Source organism: Theropithecus gelada, chromosome 16 (assembly GCF_003255815.1).
Source record: "Theropithecus gelada isolate Dixy chromosome 16, Tgel_1.0, whole genome shotgun sequence".
Classification (NCBI taxonomy): Eukaryota; Metazoa; Chordata; class Mammalia; order Primates; family Cercopithecidae; genus Theropithecus; species Theropithecus gelada.
The window spans coordinates 12,852,290-12,878,815 of record NC_037684.1 but is presented as its reverse complement, the minus strand read 5'-3'; the positions used below and the strand labels follow the sequence as shown (position 1 = coordinate 12,878,815).

Here is a 26,526-nt window from a genome sequence, read left to right as displayed (position 1 = left end):
CCCTTCCATCTTCTGAGTTTAAAAAGAGAAGCAATTACAAGGCACCCCCCAGGTAAGGCTTTGCCAGACTCTCCCCCCGACAACAACCCACCAGCACATGGCAAGCCCTGATCCCCAGGGAGGAGGGTCCAACCCTGTGGCACCCCAAGAACTCACTACCTCTGGTAACAGGCAAGATGCTTAGAGAATGGACTTAAATCAAGATGCTTGGAGAATGGGCTTAAATCAGGCCCCATCCAAATTCCAGGACAAAAGTTCTTCCTATTCCAACCCTCCACTGACTCCTTCTGCCCCCAAGCTGCACATGAAAGGGGGTGTTGGGATCCTGGGCACTCAGGCCAAAGGACTCTGCTCAGCGTTTGGAGAGGACCCTGACCCCAGCAACTCAGGGATAGACACCAATTGCAGCGTGATTTATTGGACAAGACGTGCACTTTTTGACAGGGCCTCAGTAACCACGGTTTCCTTCACTGATCAGTACAGGACCAGGGTAAAGGGGCTTAAAGATAAGAAAGACAAACTCTTCCCATGAACAGATGGGGAAAGAAAGGAGGAAGAAGAGGCGTCTCCTCCCTTCCTCCTTCCCTAGTACTCTGGGCCTCTGTTCACCCTGTGCTGGAGTGGGGCTGACCAGGGGAAGCTGGGGGCAGCGTGTCACAGACAGACGTGAGCTGAGGCTGTGACTATCCACTCAGGGTCAAGATGGCCAGGTGGACCATCAACTCTGTCCCCACTCAGGCCCCCAGATCTGGTCACTGTTCCAGGCCCCCCTCCCCGCCCCACCGTGGGTATGGTTAAAAAATACAAAAGCGGATCCAATGCAGGATGTCATATGCAAACATACACAGGGACCGAGCTTCTGCAGTCTCTCCTGGCCACAGCCTCCACCGACAGGTGTGGCAGAGGGCAGGTGCGCCGAGGTGCTTGGAGAAGGGTCTCTTCTCCATCCAGGTAGGACGGGTGGCTGCTGTCACTAAGCTTGGGGAAGGTGGTTGATGAAGGAGGAGCAGAAACTGGAGGGTAGGACCAGAGCGGGGCTTCTCCCCTCCTCCGGCAGGGGAGGGGCCTGGCCAGTCAGAAGCAGATTGCTGGTACCTACGGGAAGCCAGTCGGGAAGAGGCTGAGGGGCTGGCTCTCATTGGTGGGCAGCGGAGATCGGTAGCCATCAAAGTTTCTTGGTATGCTGCCACTGGTGGAGCCTGAGCTGTTACTCAGAGTCTCGATGCTTCCCTCTCGCTGAAGTTCTGCAAGACACAGGAGAGGGCCAGGCCTGGTTAGAGTTGGGCCTGGGGAGTGGGGGCACCATCTGGGCCAGGCTGCCTGCCTTGAGGCACCATTCTGGGTTCACTTGTGTCCTTCCACAGGCGGATCCCCACTGCTCCCTGGATGGGCAGGGGGCAGCTCAGGTCACAGGAAGGCTCAGCCAGGGGAGGGAAAGCCCCCTGGCTGGCAGACTCCGGTGTGAGAGCATGGTCTCCCTATTGCGGGAAGCCCTTTAGGCCCAAAGCACGGCCACCCTGACAATGGGTGTGGACGACACAGCTCTTCACGAGGCCTGTACCCGCACCTGCACACACTCATGCTCAGCCAGCATGCCCCCAACTCCACAGTGCCTCCTGTCCTGGCTCTACAGGGGAGGCAGGTGGGGAGAAGCCAGGACACCAGAGGGCCTGCAGCGCCCCTGCCTGATCTGTCCCCACCTCTCTCCTACCCTGCCTGTGCCTGGAGCTTCTGCCTGGCTTTGCCACTCACTCGTTCACTCATGCTCACCCACACAGTCCGCCTGATGGCCAGGTCTTGGCTCATCTTTGGCACCTCCTGGCAAGTGTCCTGTTTCCCTGGGAGAGGATGCCTGGTTTAAGCGGGGCCTTCTCCAGTGAAGAGAGGGCCCCTGTTTGCCTGAGGTGCCTCCTTTCTCCTTTCCTCTTGGGCCCCAAGTCTCCTGGATGCCCCTCAGCATCAACCTGAAGGGCAGGCAGGGAGTCCTGCCCTCCTCCTCCTCTGCCTCCTTGGCCCTGCACATCCATATTGGCCCTGCACGCCATCTCAGATGTGGCAGCTTGACCCATCTCATTCAGCTATGGGCCCCTCAACTGTCCTACCATCTCTGGACCCAAGTCAGGTCCTGGGGTAGGTGGATTGGGAACGGAATTCCCTGCTTGCTGAGTGTAAGGAAGAACCAATGACTTCTTGGCTTTCTGAAGGTGGCCAGTTCCGATTCCCTTTCAGGCTCCCCCGGGGGCTCTGACGTGGGCACAGACATACTGGGCAGTCCCTGGTGTCTGCCCCAAGCCAAGATATGTAGACCTGCAACCTTCTCCAAGGAACGCCTGCCTGTGACTGAGGGGGTCTGGCCTGTCCACCCAGGAGTGCAGGACTTCAAAGCAGTCATTTGAAAGAGCAAGATGTGCACAAACGTTGCACTCATCTGGTCTGGCTTGAGACCTTGGTCTTCAGCCTGCAACCGCTCCCAGGCCTCCTGCCACCACACGCGCAGTACAGCTGGCTCTGGTTAGGGAATGAAGGGGTCACGGCCTTCACTCCTGGGCCGGCCAGCACCAGCCAGCCAGGAACGAGCCACTGACCCCCACTCTCTGCAGGCCTGCAGCGGCCACAGAGTGGAGTGGGGAGGAGGCAGGCACCTGGGCCTTGTCGGGGGAGGGGCCCTTGGGATCCATCAGCCGCGTCTGTGGCCTGGGTCTCGGTGGGACAGTTCACTGGGACACCAGGGCCTCTTGGCAAATTGGGGAAAGTAGGGGGATGGGACTGTGGACAGGGGCCGAGGGCCTGACTATGGTCCCTGACCTCCAAGGGACATTGGCTGCCTGGGAAAGTCAAGAGCTATCTGGATACGGATAGAAAACAAGGCAGGTAGGATCTTTTTTTCCTGCTCCTTCTTCAGTATCACCGTAATTTGGGGCGACAGGCCATCGTGCTATGAGATGGAGAGGGTGGTAAAGCCAAGAGTAGACCCTGGGGATTCTACGTGGAAGCTTCAGATTCCAAGAGCCCCCTCTGTTGCCTTCTTTCCCCACAAGCAAGCCGAGTTGTGGGCGATCTCTGAGGTACCACCGCCCTCATGCGCGGCCGGCCCGGCACTAGGGGGCGCTGACAGCAGGGCCAGGCGGGCGGGAGAAGAGCACCGGCAGGAGCAAGAAAAGCAGGGGCTTCCTTAGGATCGGGCTGCCAGGCCTAAGGAAGAAGGCCCCCGAGGAAGAAGCAGGCAGGGCCACCAGGATGGGGAAGGCTGGCCCCTTTTTACAGCTCAGGGACAGCTTCAACAGCCTTGATGCAAAATGCCTCTATGTCCACACTGCCAAGGAAGCCAGGAAACGGGAGCCCAGGCCCAGGCATGGCACCCCCACCGTCCCCTGGCATAGGCCCCCAGCAAATACCCCAGCAGCTTCGGTGGTCCCACCAATCAGTCTTCATGGACGCACCCCAGCCCATCACACCACAGTGCAGGGAAAGCCGCCCGGGGGCTTACAAGATGAATGTGCTGTTCTTGGGGGCCAGGGACTGCCCGAGTGCCTTGTTCGAACTTTCCCTTTGTCAGTTAGGCCTGGGTAAGATGGATGGGGGCAGCATTCCTCCCTCGTCCCTGCATCCCAGGGTAACCAAGGCTCTGCTGAACTTCTCCCTCCTCTGCCTCTGCCCTGGCTAAGCCTGCACTGTGCGCCTCGGTCTCCTGACTCCAGGTCACCCGCCCTGTGCCAAAGCCAGAGTGGGCTGTCTACAGCACGGCCCTCATCTTGCTTTTCCTCTGCGTAGAAGCCTTCAACCACTCCTAACAGTTCCCAGGGCAAGCTCTGAACTCCCCAGCACTATGAAATGGCCTTCCCATGACCTGCTGCCAACCCCTCACTAGTGGTACCCGTTATTATGTCTGAGACATGAAAGTGATGAAGCTGTGTGGTGTTTGGACCCATCCAGGTGGTTCTAGGCCTCTGGGCCTGTGCTCATGTAAATTGCTCTAAAAAGCCCTACACTGGCTCCCTGGGCCCCAGAACACCTACTCATCTTCTAAAGCTTAGCACCAGTATCCACTCCTCTGTGAGCCCGTCCTGCCCCCTCACAGAGCCTGCCAGACCCCACCCTGCACTATGCTGACGCCTAGCCCAGGCCCCCTCACCCTCCCATGTGTCTCCTCATCTAGAGGAGACCCCCTCAGGGGGGTTCTGTGCCTTATCTCTGTATCCCTAGTGGCCTGGAAAATCATGGGTGCCCTAAACATTTCTAGCATGAATGAATGAATGAATGAATAAAAGATGTGGTAAGGGGAGGTGGGGGCCCATTCTTCAACACAGACTAACAGTGAAAGAAACGGTGGCTTGCTGGCCCCAGGGCAGCTTTGTGGGCGCTTTTCTCCATGCCTCCTCTCAGACCCCTTCTGTTCCTCCCCCTGCAGGCAGGGGTGTGTGTGGGAAGTGGAGGGGAGGAAGGCTGCTCAGATTCCCCACTCCAAGTCATCCCGGCCGCCCAGCCCTAGGAGCAAGCGGCAAACGGAAATGTGTGGCCTTACCTTCCTCCATCCCGAACGCATGCTTTGTTACTGTTGGGTTGCTCACGGACGCTGGGCTGTTGGCATTGTTTTTTTTTTCCTTTTTTTTTCCCTTTTGAAAAGAAAAGCATTGAGGAATCTTTTTGGAAAAGATATGGACAACGATTGAGAAGTACACTGATCTCTGCAAGCAGGTGGAGAGGTGTCAGGAGGTGCGGGGGCACACCGTGAGGAGGGGAGCTTGCAGTCAAGGAGGACAGTGACATGCATGTGTAGGGGCTGGGGACCAGTCAGTCTTGGAGGTCGCAGAGATGGATCTGCTGTGACAGAGGGGGCCAAGACTCCGTTCAGTGTGGGGGAGGGGGAGAGGAGTCACAGGTTCAGCATGAGGAACAGTTTTAGGAAGGGGGAGGGGTGGGGACCTACGGCCCATGCAGTGCCAGATGGGGTCCCATGCGGGTGGGTTGCCGGAAGAGGACAGGGAGATAGACTGCAGTTTTTAGGGGCGCCCTTGGACCTTCTGACTCAGTGGCCCAACTCCTGGCTGCTGCCCTCCTCCCCCACTCCCAAGACCCCCAGGTCTGGGCAGCTGTCCTGTGGCTGAGGTGGACCTGTGGGGGAAGTCCATGAGGAACTTGCCAGGGCCCGGAAGGGAGTGCTGGGGGCTCTGTGGCAGGAAATAAGGAAAGTGTCCCCAGCCGCCTCCCCACTTAGAGGTGTGGAGATTCTGGTCAGTGGGAAAAGCTCTAAAAGAGCTTGTTCTCCAGGCCCCGAAGTAGGGCAGGAGAGGAGGAGTGGCTCTCAGGCAAGCGGCTAGACCCAGTCACCTCATTGTGACCTTGCATTCTCCAGGGATGTGGTTTCCCTGGGCGGTGGGAGCTATATACCCACGCTGCAGAGAGCAAAACCAAGGAAAAGGAAGCAGCCACTAGCCCTTCCTTGGATGGGGATGGTTCTTCATCCCCTTCCCCCATCCCCCAAGAAAGAACGGGTGCTGGTGTGGGCCACAGGGTGCTGGCAGCTCCGGCATCACTAAGACCGGCCCCCATGCCCATGCTGGAGAGCCATTCCTGTTGGCTCATATTGGAAATGGGCCCGTTACCCGCAGCTGCCCCTCTATGCCTTGGGCCAGGATAGACAGGCCCCAGGGGTAGGGGGATGATGAATGAGTAGCACCTGAAGGAAAGGTGCCTCTGCTCTCGTGAAACAAGTGAAGGATGAGACAGCTCGATCCTTGGCACTACTGTTCTCAGGGTGAAAAAAAAAAAAAAGCAAGCTGGATCCACACGCTGCCCCACTCCATATGGAGCCCGTCCAAACTCAGAGGTGTCAGAGGGGGCGGAGAGAGGGGGCTGGCCTTTTTAGAGAGAAGCAACCCTGGTCACCTGGGAGCGTGTGCCCAGGGAGATGGCATGGGCTGGGGTCGCTCTCTGTGAGGAGGCAAGGGCACAGCTGCCCACACCTCACCCTACTCCTGAGCTGGGTCATGCAGCATGGCTCCTGCCCCCCCGCCCACAGTGCAGTGTTGTGGTCCCTTTGCCAGGCTGTGAGTTGGTGGGCAGCAGACTCCCCGGGAGGGGTGAAATGCGGAGGGCACAGGGCCTGTGTGAGACGCAGGGAAAGATGGAGAGGCCAAACCAGGGCGCCCAGCAGCAGGTCGGAGGTGAAGTCAGGCAGGGTGCAGTGGCTCACGCCTGTAATCCCACACTTTGGGAAGCCAAGGCAAGGGGATCACTTGAAGCCAAGAGTTCAAGATCATCTTGGGCAACACAGCAAAACCGTGTCCAAAAATTAAAAGATTAGCCAGGCGTGGTAGCATGTGCCTGTAGTCCCAGCTACTCGGGAGGCAGGAAGATCCCTTGAGCCCAGGTGCTCCAGGCTGCAGTGGGCTATGGTTGTGCCACTACACTCCAGCCTGGCATCTCAAAAAACAAAACAAAACAAAAGAGTGAGGAAGTCCTGCTGCGGGCTTGGTGTCCTCTGGGTCTCTTCCAAGCTGGACGTCTGGCCAATCAAAGGCCCTGAGAAAAGCTCCTCTGGCTTCTGGAAGCAGGGGCATTGAGCCCTAGTCCAGGGACCTGAGTGGGGCCAGGGAGGGCAGTGCTTTGCATGTGTTTAGGAAGAGGCTGCCTGGGGCCCCTGGTTCAGCCTTGGGCAGCTCTGGCACTTCTGCCACCACAAAAGGAGCAGCGTCCACGGCTCTGTACATGAGCATTGATGCTGCCCACTGAAGGGACTGGCAGAGCACTGTGACTGAGCCCTGGCTGCATTTCTCCACCCACGCTGCCTGGTGGGAGTAGGATGAGACCTTAGGGTCCAGTCTGACCCTGCACCCACAGCTCTGCCTGCTTCCAGCAGTGAGCGGGAGGATGAGGATGTTTCCCCCAGCCAGTCCATCCCCACAACTCGGAGAACCCGAGAAGGCAGAGGGGCAGTGTCTGCCCAGCTTGGTGGAGGCGTTTAGGGAAGTGGTTAAGAGCACAGCCCCCGGCCACTTGCTACCTGGGAGACTTTAGGAAAGCTACTCGAATCGTTGTGCCTCAGGTTCCCGAACATGAGGTTAACAATGTCTGTGTCATGGCCTGGTTCTAAGAATGAAATTAAATAATGCATGTAGAGTGCATCACAAAGTGCTTAACGCTTCCAGTCAGCAAATGTGAGTTACTATTATTGCTGCAATCGGATTAGTCATTGTGATGATCCACAGGACTACAGGGTCCCTCTCCAGCCTCCCTCCCCAGCAGGTGTCTCTGCCATCCAGGCCCTCATCAGCTTGGCTTCCACTGGAGTTTGGGAAGGATTCTTTCTTTTTAATCAAGAAATGGCCCAGGGAGGAAGATGGCAGATATGTGTTTACAGCTTTTCATTTCCCTCCTCGTCTCTTTGCAAATACCCTCTTCCAAGATGGAAAATAAATTTCCAACCCTGTTGACATGCATCGATTTTTCCCTTCTGCATCCACCTCTCAGCTCTCCCACATCAGCAAGGACTGTGGTTAAGACCCTTGCTGGGGCTGGGCTTGCTGGTGGCCCAGGGGAGTGGATGGCTTCGCGGCACACAGCAGCCAGCCGAGCTGCCCGCGCTTGCCCAGTGCCTGGCTTTGAGGAGGTTTGCAACCAACAGCTTCAGTCCCCTTCTGCCTGGGGGTTCCTGAATGGGGAGTGAGGTACATAGTTGGGGAGGTCCTCTCATTAGGAGGTCAGGCATTTTCTGCATTTTCCCTTGATGGGACATGTGAAGAGGAGACCAGCGGGTCACGTGACTGCTCTAAGTTCAGTAAATGGACCACATGGGGTCTGCCCCAAGGATCAACTTGGTCAGCAAGGGGCCTGCACACAGGGCCGTTATGTCCTGCAAACAGGACTGGCTATGCAAAATGAGGCTTGGAGAGAGAGAGGCTGAGTGGAGGGAAGACTTGACCAACTTGTGTGGGGCTGAGCAGGGCTGGCAGCTTCCTGGTGCTGGCGCTGGCACCTGGAGAGGTGGTGGCCCAGGCAGACATGGCTCGGGGCTGTTTGTCTTACACCAGTCCTGTGCCTGAAAACAACTGCTGTCTCTTCCAGAGGGTGGCTGAGGAGGCGGGGGCCTGTTCTGTGCGACAGAGAAGGAGTTGGCTGAGATTGGCTCTAAACCCCTGACAGCCTTGTCAGAGACCACACTCTGGGATGGAGCCAGCCGCAGCCCCCAGGGCACTTTTTAGGAGGTGAAAAGTGCAGCAGTTAAAGGCAGCCCTGCTTCCCATTGCACTCAGTGTACCCACCTCCCAGGCTTCCTGGCTCCCCTGCGCTTTCCCTCTTCCCCACCACCCGCCCTGCCAGGCTTCACCCAGCAGTGTGGGGCTCCCCTCCCCACCAGGTTCCTCCCTAAGGCTTCAGAGCTCACAGGCTGCCAGCCTGCCATGCCCACAGACCAGGAGTCCTCTTTGCCCACCAGCAGTGAGCGCTTGGGAGGATGGGGGGCTGGGCTAGCAGGGACTGAGAAGGGAGTCCCCTTTCTCCTCTGGCAGGGGTTTCTGTTCCCTTCCCAGGCATGCTGGAGGAAGGAAGGAGGGCAGCTTCTGGAAGCTGAGGATGAAAAGACTCCTCTGCTTCTGCTAACAGGAACCCTGGCTTGGGCTGCAGGCACCAGGGAGCAGGTGAGAGGCAGGGCTCACTCTGGCCTGCTGTTATCTCGGGGGCTTCATGCCTAAGTTTGAGCACAGACCGCCTGGCCCAGGCACCTCATGCACTGGTGCCTTCCCCGCAACACAGCCTGGGCTCCTGAGAGCTCCTGCCTGAGTGCTGGGGCCTGGGGGCCGGCATGGCCTTCTTCCTGGCTGGAGTCTCTTTCCACACACAGGCTCCCAGGAACATGCTTTCTCTCCTCCTTGCCCAGCTTTTGTTTCTGACCCCTCAGGTAGTGAGATCCAGAATGCTGTCAGAATGAAGCAGGACCGCATGGCGTATCCTGCATCCAGCCCTCACCAGCTCCAAACACTGAAGGGAAATCTCTGGTGCTTTTGACTCAGGATGCCTGGAACTGCTGCCCTTGGCCACTGGGGCCAGGCACAGGTGCTTTAAAGCCGCAGCAGGGTTTGCTGGGAGACCTGAGGATGAGAGACCTCAGATGCCGCCAGACATCCACCGCCCCAGAAGGTGAAAGTCATGACCAACACCTAGCTAGGGTGAGGGCTGAGGACACTGCAAGTCAGGTAGGCAGCGGGCCCTCTCTGTGCCTGAGCTTCCACCCGAGCAACCAGGGAGGGCACGGGCATGTCACCTTCCCCCAGCCATTCCCCTTCCCTCCAGGACCCACAGAGGAAAGCTTCTCAGGCCCCTGGAAGCCCCGTTCATGAGAGCAAGCCATTGCGGCCTTAATGCCATGAGCGGGGCTGAGAGACAGGTTAGAGCCCCAGACACCTGCGGGTGCCAGCAGGGTCAGGGGCAGATGCCGGGAGAGATGTGTATTGCAATGCTGGGGAAGGGAGAATGAAGGTGGGAAAGGTTGGGGAGGAGAGAGCCCTGAGGACTGGGGAGGACCTGGAAGGGGCCTGTCCCTTACTGCAGCCACGCCTCTCCTGTATAGCTGACGGTGCCTGTGTGTGTCGTGGGGAGGGCACTGGAGTTCCAGGCAGAGCTTCCAGCCCGGCGCGGGTTCTCCTTTGCAGCCTTTGAACGACTAAAGAGTGGTGGCATGGGCAGGTCTGAGCCACAGGGTGTGCTGGCCTGGTGGGGACTGGGGCCATTTCCCCCAAGAAGGCTGCCACACCTCACTCCCAGTAAAGCCACCTTACCCACGCCTCCCCAGGTCTTGGCTTGAAAGGAGAAGATCACCCACCCAGACCACCTCGACTGCACCCCACATCCGGGGACCCTCTCAGTGCCTACTACGTTAGTGAAACCTGAAACCCTGACCAAGGCAGAGTACATGCGGTCACCACATGCTATACAAGGGGACAGAAAAGGCTGCGCTGACCCAGCTCCTATGTCCCTAGTTTGGATGTGTCTGAGGACTGGCCGGAGCCATGCCGAGGATCGGCCAGATGTGGGAGAAGCCCTGCCCTGCCGCTCCCTGTGGACGGCCGGGGGAGGAGGAGGACTGTGCTAAGAGGCTGAGACTTCGCTCTGGCCTCAGTTCTGTCACAGATGTGCCAAATGACCTGAGCGAGTCACTTCACTTCTCATCTGCATCAGCATCTGTGGCACAGGAGGGGAGGGTCTGCTCTAGTGACCTCACTGGGCGTGTATGGCTCTAATGAGAAAAGCATGTGGGGGGCTTTAAGAAGCAGAACCCGCACTGGACACGCACGCGAGACCTCTGGGTAAAAAAATAAGCTTTGCTGCCTCTGCTGTCTCTAGCAGGCGGAGGGCCCCCCAGGAGGGGGGTTGAAATATCCCTCCTAGCTCCAGCTCCTCAGTGCCAACCTGGGGGCAGAGCCTTGGCCGATGCCATTTAGGGTGGACTCAGTGCTGAGGGGCATGGCAGGCGGGCTTGGGATGGAGAACGCCCATCCAGGTGCTGCCACACCACCGCTCTGTGTGGATGCCAATGAGGGGCCTGGAGGAGTCTCAGGCACCGGCACACAGGCCTGCTCTGCCTGGCTATGAAGAGGGGACAGGGCTTGGAGACTGGTCCTTGGCACTAGGTGCTGGCAGCTGGCCTTGACCTGTCTGTTTCCTGAAGTCCAGCCCTGAAGCTTGGAAGACCCACCCTAGTTCCTGGGAAGGGGTCTCCCCGCGCTACCCTCCAGCGTGACGAGATAGCACTGAGCCCTGCAGACCACAGGACAGTGGCTGTCCTTTGAGAGCTGCTGGCCGGCAGGCCAGAGCCACATCTGCTTCTCATTCCAATGTCCAAATGTAATTAAATTCCCTACGACGCAGCGGAAGAGTTTGGTAAGATGTGGCTTTCCCCTTTTCCATCAAGGTTAAGAAATCACAGTCTCTCATTCCACAGGCAGACGGGTGTTCCTCCCTGCCACTGGTCCATCCTATTCTGCAAAGGCAAAGGCCTGTGCCCTTATCTGTTTTCTAGAGTTTATGGGGCTGGGGCCAGCATGGGATACATGGATCTCCCCCACCCCCGTGTTCCATTTACCCACCTGAGAGGATTAACAGCTGAGGTCAAAGCTGCGGGCTTGCAGCCGAGCAAGACAGTGTGCTGGGGGTTCATCGGGGGTGGGGGTGGGGGTGGGGAGTTAGTGCCCTGACTCCTTCTGAAAGGGTCTCCCCGACCCGATGAGACAGCACTGTGCCCAGGCTCACCTCAGTGACACACCAGTGTCCTTCCACTGCTGGGATGTGGTGCTGTCATAATACCCTGCTGAGGGGACCCCTGCTTGCTTCGTAGCTCCTCACAGCAGGAAGTGCTTGAGGGTTACGATTCTGGAGTCTTTGGGACAAGGAGCTCTCGGTACCTGGGCCTGGTCCTACAGCCCAGGACAGGGTGAGGCCCTTCCCCCCTCTTACTTCTCACCTTGAGGCCCTGGGCCTACTGCAAGGAGGCGCCCCCTCCCTGTCCCCTCCCTGTACACGAAGGAGGAGAGGTATGAGAGATGGTGGAAGAATCCGTCTAATAGACAAGGCCCTGAGTGGTGCCTGGCCCTCTCCAGGAATCTCCAGGACCTCCATGTCTCACAGGACTGTTTGCCACTTCCGGCCTGGAAGGGCTCTGGACAGCTAAAGGGATAGCAGGGTCCAAGGTGCAGTCCTCTGTGAGAGGGGGTGTCCTGTTTCAGGCTTCAGTGCCTCTGCCCCTCGGCCTCCTGCCCAGCACTTCCCCATATCCAAATCCAGGCAGAATGGTCCCTAGAGGGCTGCTTTTCCCCACTTCCCTTCCCACTGAAGGATCTTCTGTTCATGGCACTTATGACTTTCATGGTAATGGTTCCATTCTCCTTCCCCTATGCCAATTTTTCTAATCATTGTGGTACAGGCTTTCTGAGAGTTCCTTCCTTCCTTCCTTCCTTCCTTCCTTCCTTCCTTCCTTCCTTCCTTCCTTCCTTCCTTCCTTTCGTTCCTTTCCTTCCTTTCCTTCCCTTCCTTCCCTTCCTTCCTCCCTCCCTCCTTCTTTTTTTTTTTGAGACAGGGTCTTACTCTTTCACACAGGCTGGAGTGCAGTGGTGTGATCTCAGCTTACTGCAACCTCCGCCTTCTGGGTTCAAACAATTCTCCTGGCCGGGCACCGTGGCTCACGCCTGTAATCTCAACACTTTGGGAGGCCGAGGCAGGTGTATCACCTGAGGTCAGGAGTTCGAGACCAGCCTGACCAACATGGTGAAACCCCATCTCTACAAAAAATGCAAAAAATTAGCCGGGCGTGGTGACTGTAATCTCAGCTAATGGGGAGGCTGAGGCAGGAGAATCCCTTGAACCTAGGAGGCGGATGTTGCAGTAAGCTGAGGTTGCACCGTTGCACTCCAACCTGGGCAACAAGAGCGAAACTCTGTCTCAAAAAAAAAAAAAAAAAAAAAAAGCCAAAAAATAAAAACTGATTCTCCTGCCTCAGCCTCCTGAGTAGCTGGGATTACAGGCGCGTGCCACCAAGTCTGGCTAATTTTTGTATTTTTAGTAGAGATGGGGTTTCACCATGTTGGCCAGGCTGGTCTCAAACTCCTGACCTAGGTGATCCACCCTCCTCAGCCTCCCAAAGTCCTGAGATTACAAAAGTGAGCCACCGTGCCCAGCCCCAGGCTTTATGAGAGTTTCTTAATAAGTGGGAGTATTTTTCACTTTGAAACAAGCTGTCCTGAAAGTTAATAACTTATTGGGGCTGTGGCTGCTACCCAGAGACCAATGGGGGTTGGGGAGAGGATGACTAGGCTGGGGGTAGGAGATAATTTTCTAGATTAATAATGCTGTGCTGAGGTTGAGGTCCCTTTAAGACTCCTGGCCAGCTCCCGTGTTGGAGTCCCACATGTTGCTCACAGCAACCCTACCAGAGAACCAGAACCATGTACAGGCACACATGGCATCTGCGTGCCGAAGAATGCTGGCCCTGGGCACAGGCACACACACACAAGTTGGTGTGAACCAACCAATCCCAATGTCACTGACCTGGCTCTAAAGAGGAAGAGCTTTTTAGGTTTGTTTCCAGATGGTAAACCTGAGTTTAGTAATAGATTTAACTTCTCGGTGGCATTTAGCGTCTGGTAGCCTTGACATCAGTGAACCAGGTTTGAAGTTAACTCACCCAGTTCTTGATCTAGTGTTCTAGGCCAAGCCTAGCTAAAGGAATGGTGTTGGGGCATGGCCTCTGTTGCCCTCTTTGGGGTCCCAGCCTGTGTCTCAAGCCCACACGCCGTGGCTGGGAAAGGATCATGGTCTCAGCTAATTGTGGTGGTGCCGCCGCCCGTCCAGATGGAAAAGGCCGGGCTGATGCCGGTCTGCCTTTGTGCTGTGCTCGCAGACTGGCTGCTGGTGCCGGGGCTCTATTCATTATTCAATTCAGCTGGCTCAGGCGAGCCTTTCCATTTGCTCCTCCAGGAGGAATAACAAATCTAGAAATGCAATTCCACTTTGGTGTATTAAGATATTGATTTGCCTGTTGGGTGGAAGTGCATTTGTTCTGTCAGCCCTCCCGTGGGTAGGAAGGGGTTAACCAAATGTTTATCACAAGGCTGGCTTCAGAGTTGAAAGTAATGTGATCAGTAATGAATTTTGTGTTACATTAGGTTGTATAAATGGACAGACAAGCGCAGACAACAAGTGGCCAGGAGTCGGGGCTAATCTAATGATGTAAAAATAGAGACAGCACCAATTATACTAGGGGCCAGCTCCAGGCTCCTGCAGGGACTGCAAATGAATAGGTACAAATCAAATTACTCACTAATAGACGCACTACAAGAGGGGCAGTCAATGGTAAATGCATTAGAGCCTAGTGACCTCTCTGCTCTGCACAGCAGAGTCCGAAAATTTGACTTCCATCTTCAAAGTGGGGGGCAGGGAGTAGCGTTCTCAAAGAAACTCTTGTTGGGTGAAGGATGACAGCCGCTCCCCATCCCAAACCAGTCCCCTGCCAGAAGGGATCTCCCATCTGAGTTGACCCCTGCCCTCCCTAGAGTGCTCCTGGGCCTGGGCACGGGGGCTTAGGGAGAGCACCCTCTTGAGGGACAAAAGAAGCAATGGGATAACCCCTTCCACGTAGGCAAAGATAGGATGTTACATACCAAAACACTTCACAGCCACGTGTCTCTCGGGGGGGAAGGTTTTTACTGCTACATCAAGGGCTGTGTCTGTATTGAAAATAAAATATTCCTTTAAAGAGGATCACAAACTGGACCTTTAAGAGAGCAGGAAGAGCTGAGATCAAAGTGATTCGATACTCAAATCTGGTTTGACCACTGAGAGCTTCGTGGGGGTGTTCATGGTCTGTTCCCAGGCACAGCACATCTAGGCTTTTACAGATTTCTCACTAGCCTAAACTGGTATCATCCTTCCTTCTCTCCCTCCTCCCCAGTCCAGCTGCCTGAGTTCCTACACTCCTGCCTGCCGCACAGGGCTGAGGTAGGGAAGGATGTAGAGACAAAGCCGGCATCTTGGGTAACCACTCAGATTTTCTTTCTCCTCTCAGCTTCTGTGGATTTGGAAACCAGATCCACATGAACTTCAAAGCTGCATGGCAGTGTGTGATTGGGCTGCTTAGGGAAAGGTCACAAAGACCAGCTCAAGGGCGCTAACTGCATGCTCCTATTCAGCTCTCAGTGGTCCGGGATGGATAATGCATGAAACCAAGAAACTCCAGGCTTTCCAAGGACCCAGCCCAGGCTCATACTCCTCCAGCCCACCCCTTGGGTCAGCACCAAACCGTCACACACAACAGCGTGGAGACGGCATGCTGGCCCTGGCCAACGGGAGCCAGGAGATGATGGGAACATTCCAGGAAAACGAACACAGTGGGCACGGAATGGAAAAGTCATCCTGAACAAATGACACGACCGGATGGTGCTTCTCCCAAAACTCAATGAAGGGTGCAGAGGGGTGGAACTGCAAGCTAGCGGGCTATACCCCATAAAAAAATATGTGGGTAACGGGGGAGGGCTGCGAAGCCTGGTGCTGGGGGATTTTGCTAGCAAATTAAAAAATGTCTTATGCAGTGGGCTGGCAGGTCCCTGGGGGCGGGGTGGGGTGGAAGGAGGAGTGGGCAGGAAGAAATAAGTAGAAGGCCGAGGCTAGGAAGCTGTTTCCAGGATGGGTGCTCCAAAATGCCTTCTTCTGCTAGGGAACTTCACTTCTCTGTTAAGTTCAATCAGATTGGCTTGGCTTGGCCTTCTTACTACAGCGCTCAGTGGCTTCTAGGAGCCAAGGCTCTGGATTCCTAAAGGGTCAGAGGGTCATGGCCAACTTTCATTTTCTGTGAGCAAGTGTGTCTCCTTCTCTTAGCGGCCACCACATCCAGGGGGTGGCCTCCACATCTCGGGCCATGTTTCGAGAAGGCAGAGGGCAGAGGCAGGGGCCGAAGGGAAAGGTGGGAATTTAACCATCCATGACCACGTTCAACTTTGTTCAGAATCTCACACCTCACAGAAAGGTCAGTGGTTAAAAGTCAATACTGTGGCAGAGGAGGAGGAACAGGGAGAAATCCTCCCTTTTGTTAACCATTTACCTCTGTTAATGCTTCCAGAGGAGAGCCCATGCTCTGGGGGTCCAACAGCCCTCCCCCAGCCCCTCAGTCCAAGCCTGTGCCTTTCCACAGTAATTCCTGCTTTCATGTTGGGGCAGCACCTGGAGAGGGGACTCTGAAGGGTCACAGAGGTCACACTGGCACTTCCTCCTTGTTGACAGGAATCACTGTGCCTTGGTGAAAGAGTTGAAAGGTGACTTTAGACAACTAAGAAATATGCAGAGGACAGTCTCAGCCCAAACTCCCATTACAGCTCTGCCCCTGGTGGGGCCTCCAGTAGCCTTAGTGACAAAGGTGGGGTGGGGAAAATGATCAACCCAGAATCAGATTTGAGACCTGGCCGGAAACTAACAAGTGTGACTTTTAATCAATAATGATTCCCATTGCTTTGACTGGCTTTCATTTACCTCTCAGGGGCCACAGAAACTCATCCAGTCACTCAACAAACATTAACTGAGGCTCAGCCTGGCTCTCCTTCCAGTGCTGGTTGCTGGGCAGGGAGAAGGCTGGTGGTTGGGGATAACAAAGATGATTCAGACTCGGTTCAAAGAACCAGTAGTGGGTCAAGACACTCGTGGGAGTATGGGTGAGGGAGGGGCTGAAGGGACCACCAGGGCTGGACCTTTTCCAATGGTAGAACAAAGGGAACTGGTGAGCAAGTTAATGGAAAAGGCAGCATACACTCTTTGCCCAGGTCCAAGTATCCAGCGAGTAGGTGGTGCAGAAATTCAGAGACAGAGAGAGTTGCACACATTTGGCTTCACGGTCAGGGAAAGCAACGCAGAGGAGGTGAGATTTGAGCTTGGCCTAAGATGACGACTGGACAGGATGGGAGGGTAGCGGTCTCCTGAGGGTTGACTAACATGCACCAGTGCCAGGGGAACAGGGTGCGTGCTGGGGATGCTGGGATCCTATGTTTGCATGAAGGTGGAGGAGGTGAAATATGCAGAGGTTGCTGCAGAAGGGGAGGTGGGAGGTCAGGCTGGAGGGGAAGGTGGGGGAAGGCCTGCAAGAGACCAGAAACACGACGGCAAGGAGCCTGGGTGGTAATGTGCAGGCCTGGGCACTTTCTGAGCAGGGAAGTGAGACAGCAGTCAAGGCAGGGCCTGCCAGTGACAGTCCCCTTCCTCTGCTGGATCCTTGCTTATTCTGAATAAAAGGTGAGAATAACTGATAAAACTCTAACTCTTCAGACCAGGTGAGACCAGCAGGATCTTAATAACTGGAACCTCTTCCCAGACATCTTATTTTAATCCCACATCTTTTAGTTGTAATCTCACTTCAAATCTTTCGTTTCTTCCTTTGTAAACTGGAGAGGGGAAGGTCTACCTGGTAGTGCTCTGACAATTAGAGGACATTTATGTGGCAGGCAGAGTCTGAGGTGTACAAGTCCCATGGGAGGTGTGGCCACTGCTACCGTGGAGAGGAGTAAATGAGAGAGACCCAGTGCTCCCTACAGCAGCCAGGACATCAGAGTTACAGGAGGCCAACAATTACTACATTTACTAGCTCCTCCTCCCGACACTGTGTCACAGAGGAAGAAACTGGCCCAGAGAGGGAAAGGCACTTGCCCAGGGTCACAGGCTTCCCCCATTTCTTGATGAGGGCTTCAAATCCTAACAAAAAGGGGGAAACAAACCCCTCCCCCCACCCACACACACATTCTTCCCAATAGCAGGAGCTTGGTGCTGGGAACTGAAAGGACTCTCAGATTTGGCCTCTTCTGCCAGTGGAAAATAGCTAGGAATAGGCAATCCGACACTGAATCGAGACACAAATAGCAACACCAACACCGCCACCCCTGCTGAGGCCACCGGCTATCCCACAGTCTCGCTGGTGCAGCTGCTCCCTCTTGTTCCAAGCAGGGATGCTTGTGACCTGCTGCTGGGACTGGGCCCTCTATTTGGTGGCCCTGTGCCTCTGGGGACACTTTCTCCCACCCTCAGCAATCAGGGCATTAGGTACTGGGGAGTTCTAGCTTTGCCTCTGCATCCTAGGAAGACCATGCCCTGTGGGCAGGGGAGCACTCCTGACTTCCACTTGGTCCAGCTCAGCTAGGGAGGCCCAGTGGGAAGCTGGGGGTAGAAGTCAGAGAGAAACAGACCCACCGTTCAATATGGTGGCCTCCTCTGGGGCTTTCATCTCTTTGAGGATAGGAAACATGTCTCTGATTTTTCTCCAGCCTATTGGGGAAGAAACTGGCAGATACCCACAGAGCCTGTCTGCCCCGCCCACAGAAAGAACACATTGGGCCACTGATGAGGTCATTAAGAGAAGACACTGAGAGAACTTCTGTAGATGCTACAGAAGGAGGAAAACTCCAGGGCCCGATTAGATAAGGCAGAGGAAAGGCCCTAGGTCCCGGCTAAGTTGCTTGGGTGACAGCGTTTGCTGAGGAACTTGGTGTTGCAGAGAGAGGGGAAATTTTAGGAGCAGTGGGCAATCAGGGATATTACCCAGAGAAGCCTAGAGACTTTGGCAAGAGAGCCAGACAAAGCCAGAAGCTATGGCTTGCACCGATGAATCACCCTTGCCCGTCTTGAGAAGGGGACCCAGGAAGTTGGAGAGGTAAGGCTCGGAGGAAAAAATTAAAGACGAATACTGGGTCTCATGGGCGGCTGCACTGGGGATCCTGGAGAGGAGAGCAATTCGTACTTTCAGGAGGCCGAAAGACTGTAACCCTTCCTGGGTATCTGGGGTAAATACCAATTTGCCTGATAGAGTGGCTGTAGGAAAAGGAGAGAAGATTCTATGGAAAGATCAAAGCATCTTGGTGGTTGTGTGTGGTAGGGAAGCAGGGAATGTGACCTATGGGGCTATGAGCCACGCTAGCCCTGTGAAGGTAGCATCTTCAGCTCACACGACCTCCGGGTTTGCTTAGGACAGGAACAGGGTGGCTAACCCAGGACCCATAAAGGAGGCTCACTTTTCACTGAGAATCAGAGAATCTCAGGTTTGGGAAAGGGACTTGGGAGGCCTACACAACACATGTGTGTGTCACTTCTCCAGCCTCCTGGGGCAACACTGTCAGTTCCTATTTCCATGGCCTTGCAATGAGCTGGGTCAGTAGGGTGCATCCATCTACCCCTAGGGCTGGACTGGGTAAAGTTCTCTCTAAATTGCAGATTTTAAAAATATGTGGGATGCAGAACATTCTAACCAACACTACGTCTTCTGAAATGTCTGCCAAGTCCAATGTGGTCAACTACTTTCTATAGTGAACACTGATAAATCAAGTATCTGCTTTTAAAATGGGACTGACCAGAGAGTAGGGATGGCTAAAAGACAAGATAATTAGCCTAGTGTGGTGACTCACACATGTAATCCCAGAACTTTGGGAGGCAGAGGTGGGTGGATCACCTGAGGTCAGGAGTTTGAGATCAGCCTGGCGAACATGGTGAAACCCCACCTCTACTAAAAATACAAAAATTAGCTAGGCGTGGTGGCGCATGCCTGTAATCCATGCTACCCAGGAGGCTGAGGCAGGAGAATCACTGGAACATGGGAGGTGGAGGCTGCAGTGGGCCGAGATTGTGCTATTGCCCTCTAGTCTGGGTGACAGAGTGAGACTTGGTCTCAAAAAAAAAAAAAAAAAAAAAAGAAAAAAGAAAAAAGAAAATTCATGGCACTGGTGCCTGCAATTACTGTCATCTGATCATGTGGCACCCTGGGATGGGATGGGTCTAATATGACACCTACTAGAAATGTAGCCTTAGAATGAAAAAGTCCCCGGCCCTCCGTACTGACGCAGGCAGAAGTTCCAAGGCCCTTTGGAAGAGCTGATTCTAGAGGCAGGAGAGGGGTCCAATACACTGAGTTATTTGGATTAGTTATTTGGTACATATCTGATTGACTCCAGTAAAAATATCTCACATTTGTTGAGAGCTTACTTTTTTATGGTCTTAAAATGAAAGACTTTATTAGTACACGTTAGTGCGCGCGCACACACACATACACACACACACGAATAGTGCTTTTAGGTCACCTTTTGCAAAACATAGCAATCAACAAATATTTGTTATTAACTTGCTGAAACCATCCCGTGATCACTTAAAAACTGCCTAATGTTCAAAGTGTGCTTTTTATGTTAACAAGAGAAAAAGAAAGGCGCAGCCCTTTCAATACATAAAAAGTAGCTTCTGACAGAAATCTTTGGAAGAGCTTTAGTTGAAAATAATCTTAAAGCCTTTTCTGCAGAGTAATTAATACATAAATGGGAAAACTCAGAGGATTTAGGTGAATAAGCTAGAGCACTGACTTTCAAAGCATAGATTGCCATTCACCAATGTATTATGAAATCACTTTAGTGGGTAATGAGTGCATTTTAAAAAAATGAAATAAAATAGAAAGTACAAGATAATTCTTAGAACAATAGAAGAAAAGAAAGTACTAGAATGCACTGGCTGTAATATTGTTTTGTGAAGGGCTACAGATGTGGGTGAACTAGGTCAGGGAGTACAATGTATACATGACAGAGGGTAAGAGGCAAAGATTGAGCCCACTATGTGACCCCCAAGAATAACTGCTTCTGGCTGAAGCAGAGACTGTTAAAGAGATGGCAGACAGGAAAAGATGAAGCCTTTTCCTCTCTTTAATGCTGTCACTGTAAAGAAGAATCAGTGAGCCCGGGGCCGCAGGAGGGAACAGTCACCGGGAACAGACAGTCTCCCGGACCCTGAGAGCTGACTCTGTGAGCACTTAAGAGTCAACGGCAGGCCGGGCGCAGTGGCTCATGCCTGTAAGCCCAACACTTTGGGAAGCCAAGGCAGGCAGATCACTTGAGGTCAGGAGTTCAAGACCAGCCTGGCCAACATGGTGAAACCCTGTCTCTACTAAAAATACAAAAATTAGCCAGATGTGGTGGCATACGCCTGTAGTCCTAGCCACTTGGGAGGCTAAGGCATAAGAATTGCTTGAACCCTGGAGGCAGAGGTTGCAGAGAGCCCAGATCATATGCCACTGCACTCCAGCCTGGGTGACAGAACGAGAAAAAAAAAGAAAAAAGAAGAAGTTAATAGCAGCAAACAGATACTCAGATACTCCTACTCCTGCAACAGAGATGTATTAAGAATACTTTAAACAGGGGCCGGGCACCATGGTTCACGCCTGTAATCCCAGCACTTTGGGAGGCTGAGGCGGGTGGATCACCTGAGGCCAGGAGTTTGAGACCAGCCTGGCCAACATGGTGAAACCCCATCTCTACCAAAAATACAAAAATTAGCTGGGCGTGGTGGCACACGCCTGTAGTCCTAGCCACTCAGGAAAGGGCCCCAGGAGAGGAGGCTGAGGCATGAGAATCGCTTGAACCCATGAGGTGGAGGTTGCAGTGAGCCGAGATCGTGCCACTGCGCTCCAGTCTGGGTGACAGAGCAAAAAAAAAAAAAAAAAAAAAAAGTTAACAGCAGCAAACAGATACTTCCTGCAACAGAGATGCATCAAGAATACTTTAAACGGGGGCCAGGCACCGTGGTTCATGCCTGTAATCCCAGCACTTTGGAAGGCTGAGGTAGGCAGATCACTTGATGCCAGGAGTTCGAGACCAGCCTGGCTAACATGGTGAAACCCTGTCTCTATTAAAAAATACAAAAATTAGCCAGGCATGGTGGCAGGTACCTGAGTCCCAGTTACTCGGGCAGCTGAGGCAGAAGACTCGCTTGAACCCAGAGACGGAGCTTGCAGTGAGCCGAGATCACGCCACTGTACTCCAGCCTGGGCAACAGAGCGAGACTCTGTCTCAGAAAACAAAACAAAACAAAACAAAAACTTTACACAGGGATCTGGGCCCATGCATAAGGCCTGGGCTTTTTATATCAGATGTGTGAGAGCACTAAAAAGAAAGACAAGGTGCAGCTACAGTTATTGAAAGAGTTAAAGTCGAAAGAGAAAATGTACTTAATATGTACACAGGTGTTTATTTAAAAAGCTTTTTTACTGGTATTAAGTTATATCTTTACCTAGACACAAAACAGTTGGAATAAGTCAATGTTTTGCTTACTTTAAAAATTCTATTTTTCTAGAAAAGGCAATTTTGAAAGGAATGTCTGCTGAGCAGGAATTAGTCAAGTTATTTTGAGGGGGGTAACAGAGAGAGGAGGGGGCTTTGAGACACAGCATTCCAGGCGAAAGGAAAAGTATGCACAGAAGCCTGGCAGGCAAGAGACTGCGTGTGCTCAGGGACCCTCTGGGATTTTAGCTTGGCTGGAGCTGGCCCAGGGCAGCAAGAGATGATTCTGGAGCGAGGGCAGTGGCTGGTCTCAAAGGGCTTTGGACACTAGGATGGGGGAACTTGACAGAAGGAAAGGGCCTGAAGAGAGGAATTCAGTTTGTAGACATGTGGATATGTCAGTAGGTAGCTGAACAGATGGTTCTGGAGATCAGGAGAGAAAGCCAACTTGGAAATTATTTGGAAATCATCAGTTTATGGATGTAATTGGAGACAGGGAAGCAGAGATTGCCAGGTACTAAGGGAGAAGAGACCAGGGCCAAGACAAGGCCTTGAGAAATAAGCCTAAGGACAACAGAAGAAAAGGACTGAGAAGTAGCCAGAGGCTGAGTAAGAATTCATCGTCTCTGCATCTCTATCGCAGACACTGCGCTAGGCACTGGCTTCTGCTGCAAAAGATGAGTGCAAACTGAGAATGGGGGCGGGGGCCATGAGGAAAATACAGAGCAGGCTCCAGTGGAGAGACCATGGATCGGTAGAGGCACCAATTGGAATAATATGTGCGCTTTCTTCAGGAACCCAGGTGTAAGGAATCCAACTCTTCAACCCAGAGTTGGATTGAGCTCGAATTGGAGTTTGCCAAATGGAAAGATGGAAGGGTGAGGGGGTCAAGGGGCAGAAGAATATTAGCAAGAATGCAATTCAGCCAGTTATCTTAGAGCTGGACTTGCAAATCACATAGGTGATTGAATTCAACTATTTGGTCAGCATCCATCACAGACCAAAGAACTGCCATCTGTCTTATAAGTTAACCATAATTTAAAATTGACCTTCTCAAACTTCAGCATGCACAGGGATCCTGCTGAAATGTAGACCTTGGCTGAGCAGGGCTGGGCGGGGCCTGAGGCTCTGCATTTCTCACCAGCGCCTGGCTACTGATGCTGTTGTGGGTCTGAAGACCACGCTTTAAAAAAATTTTTTTCTTAATTGACAAATAAAAATTATATATATTTATCATATACAACTTGGTGTTTTGAAATATGTATACATTTGGAATGGCTAAATCGAGCTAATTAACATGCATTACCTCACGTACTTAACATTTTTTGTGTGGAGAACACTTCAGATCTACTCTCTGAGTGACTTTCAGGAATTCATTGTTATTAACTAGAGTCACCATGCTGGACAATACATCTCTTGAACTTATTCTTCTCATCTAACTGAAACTGTGTATCCTTTGACCAAAGCTAACCCTCAACCCCCAGACTACTCTGAACAGTGAGGTTTGAAAAGGTTTTGCTTTACTTTGGGGGGAGGTGACCTGCCCTAGGGTACAGCTTACTAGCCAGGTGCTGGAGCGCACAGACTGTTACATCTCCAGAACCTCTGTTAGCTGGCTGACACCATGTGACAGGTTGAAATTGGCCATAATAGGAGTTTTTACATTACAGAAATCCACAAATCAAGGCTGGCCACACCTATATAACAGTGAGGTGTGCTGTAGAATAGGCTTCTGCATCAGGGATCATGAGAGCAAGTTTTCAGTTGGTCTCTGTGCTTCATTCATACTTTGATAAAGAGGCCATCGGTCCCAATTGCTGTGTCACATGTGATGCTTTGATAAAGAGGCCATCGGTCCCAATTGCTGTGTCACATGTGATGCTTACTGGAAAGCATTAAGGGAACTGACTTAGCTCTGGTGCATCAGAGGACCTATCAGAGGCAAACACTTGCTGATACCTCGTTTGTCCTGTGAGCCACCTAGAGAAGTAGGGTTGTGGGAAGAAAGAGGGGGACTGAAAGGTTGCTATAGGCAAAGAGTGGCTTGCTGGAAATTCTTACCCATGCTGCACTGTATTTCCCCGGCTACCTCCGGGCAGTAAGCTGACCTGGGCACGGGTGTACCAGGGTGCCCTTTCAAAGTCCTGGGCTGCACTACCAGGCTGATGCTTTACCTCTAGTTGGAAAATATGAAAAGTGATTCTCAACCATGGAAACTGGGTAACTTCCATAATATCTGCTTCGCTTACTGGCTTTTAAAATGGGGGTAGTTTTAGGCTGGGCGTGGTGGCTCATGCCTGTAATTTCAACACTGTGGGAGGCTGAGGCAGGAGGATCATGAGGTCAGGAGTTCAAGACCAGCCTGGCCAACATGGTGAAACCCCGTCTCTATTAAACATACAAAAATTAGCCGGATGTGGTAGTGGGCACCCAGCTATTAGGGAGGCTGAGGCAGGAGAATTGTTTGAACCCAGGAGGTGGAGGTTGTAGTGAGCCGAGATCGCGCCATAGTACTCCAGCCTGGGTGACAGAGCAAGACTCTGTCTCAAAACAAACAAACAAACAAACAAACAAAAACAAAAAAGTAGTTTTTTTTCTTAAAAATAAAACATACATCCAATATGGTCAGAGAAAACCAACTGAATTCCTTTTGGTGACAGTTTGGGGAGGACAATGAAATCCCTCTGCTTAAAAAAAAAAAAAAAGGGAGTCGCCTATTTTCTGACCTGTGGGTCATGCAGTTTTAATTTCCTCTACCTTTCTTTCTTTCTCTTTTTTTATTCTTTTTAATTTCATGAACCTGCTTAAGGCCACAAAGCCTCCCCTGAATCCCTCAGCTGGCTGGCAGATGCGCCGCTGCCAGTGCTGCGCAGGTTGCTATGCCAGGCTGAAGTGCCACAGCTGTGACTCAATGCACCTTCACATCCTCTTGCCGGGTGACGGTCAGATGCCCCAAGGGGCTCCTGAGAAGGCGGCGGGAGAGAATAGCCACCCAGGAGCTCCTCCGGCCCTGGGAAGAGGGAGGCTGCCGGGGAGTGAGTCCAGTGGCACCAGGATCTGGTTTATGTGAGCCGAGGCTGGCCAGGGACCCCAGAGATGCAGGCAAAAGGCTGTGCCGTGAGCCACATTCCTCGCTTAGGCCCCCTTCCAGGGGAAGCAAAGTCAAGCCCTGGCAAATGGCAGAGCTGCTTCTTATCTTTGGGCCAGCTGTGAGAACAATGGCATGATGACATGCTACCCATGTAGCCAAGCTCCTCCTCTTCCTCCCTTGCACCCATGGGTTCCATCCTGTTCATTTGCCCGTTATTACAGGAGCACCATGGGCAGGCCACATAGCTAGTGCTGTGGAGACGACAGGTCTTAGTGAAGGAACAGAGGGACTGGCATGGGGATGGGCGAGGGAAACACCTAACTATAAACCTGAACACCTAAAGATCTGGAGGAGCCGCGGGGAAGTGGGACTGTGTGATGATGTCGGACATTTCAAGCCATGCCTCAATGCTCTGACTCTAAATCTCGCTGGTCCTGATCAGTGCCTGCCCCAGGGTTGTAAGTGTCTCCTTACTGGGGTTCTCTTTCCAGGGAGTCATGTGGAGCGGGAATGGAGCAGTGCACAGCAGAGTGACAGGGTCTTGAGAGGACTCAGGCAAGCCGGAGAGAAAAGGCCTCCAGCCAGAGTCAGCTCCACCCAATAGAAAGTTCCCTCTGAAAGCTGGGAAGAGGCCTGCTGGGGCGGCGTCTGTCAGCACAAAAGCAGGGCTGGGGCAGTCACTAACAGCACAGATATCTAGAACAAAGACCGGTTTTGGGAAAGGAGAGGCAGGCTGTATTACAGCTGTACTGGAGATGGATGACTGGGGGCTTTCCTGAGTGCATGTTGTGTGTGTGCATGTGTGTGCATGTGTGTGCATGTGTGTACACATGTACACGCGCTTGCCTGGGCCAGGGCTCAGTCATCATTTCAGGATGTCTTCTGATTGCTCTGGGATGCAGGAAGCCACCCAGACCCTAGTTGCTGGACTCGCTCAGAGGCAAGAATGCAAAGCCGAAGGCGGCATGAGGAGAAGCTGGTGGGGGCTGAAGCCAGCCCAGCCTGCTTCATGCTTACTCCGCTCAGGTGGTTGGCCGGCGCTACTGAGACTCGCCAATCTCTAAGTCTCCAGCGTGCCTGAAGACAGGCAGCCTGAGGACTCAGTGCCCGAGCGCTGCTGGAAGACTTGGGGACACCCCCAAAGGAGGAAAGTGTCCTTCTGGGAGCCACTTGCACAGTGGTGTTGATCGTGGCCGTCCTGCATGTGGTATGCCACGTGGGAGGGGCAGTTCCACTGGGAGCTCCCCTTTACACAGGGTTTCCCAGCACCAGAACTCCTCAAACGGAGAGCCGCCGGAGTGCCCACTAAATAAACCAACAGCAAACACAAACACGTGCTCACAAACGATTCCAAAGAAGCTCTGCACCAACAGGTGCTGGTCCTGACCAAGTCAAGCTACAAGTCTGATGCCAGCTTTACCTGTTCCGGATCCCACGACGTCCCGGCTGGGTGACTCGGCCATGGCGTCGGCGAGTCGCTCCCGGAGGCCCTCCTCGGTGTGCTCCATGGAGGACATGTGCCGCAGCCCGAAGCCCTCAGGCCAGCTCCCGCACACCTCCAGCAGGGTCACGCTCCGGTCAAAGGTACCTGTGGCACACACGGGACATCTGACGTTGAGTCCACACCTTCAGGGAGCAGGCCGTTCTTGTCTACCTCCCACCCGCTCCTCTCCATACCCACGGTCCATGTTAGCCTTCCTGCAGGAAGCGGGAGCAGGATGGAAGCACGCTGGGAAACCGACTGTGGAGCGCAGGAGAAACAGCTCACGCCGCCGAGAGAGTGCAGACCTCTGGAGTGACTTCTGTGACACTGAGGCCAGTGGTTTTAAGACTGTTTCTGAGGAGCTACAGAGTTCCCCCGGTCTTCAGGGACCGCCTTAAGAACTGGGA

At 53.4% G+C, this 26,526-nt stretch overlaps 1 protein-coding gene across 6 annotated transcripts in view; it reads right to left on the bottom strand.

The window, feature by feature from the left end:
* Positions 1 to 385: 385 nt before the first annotated feature.
* BCAS3 (BCAS3, microtubule associated cell migration factor) overlaps positions 386 to 26,526 on the bottom strand; it is a 707,187-nt gene continuing 681,046 nt past the window's right edge. For 2 of the 6 annotated variants that reach the window (XM_025361460.1, XM_025361461.1), the window contains 3 exons: positions 26,057 to 26,224; positions 14,148 to 14,213; positions 386 to 1,244 (listed from right to left, as the gene is read on the bottom strand). In XM_025361460.1, coding sequence (XP_025217245.1) covers positions 1,096 to 1,244; positions 14,148 to 14,213; positions 26,057 to 26,224 — 383 coding nt within the window. In that variant the 3' untranslated portion in view covers positions 386 to 1,095. Of the gene's footprint in view, positions 1,245 to 4,522; positions 4,614 to 14,147; positions 14,214 to 26,056; positions 26,225 to 26,526 lie in introns of all 6 variants that reach the window. The other 4 variants (XM_025361463.1, XM_025361466.1, XM_025361464.1 and 1 more) reach the window with 3 other exon arrangements.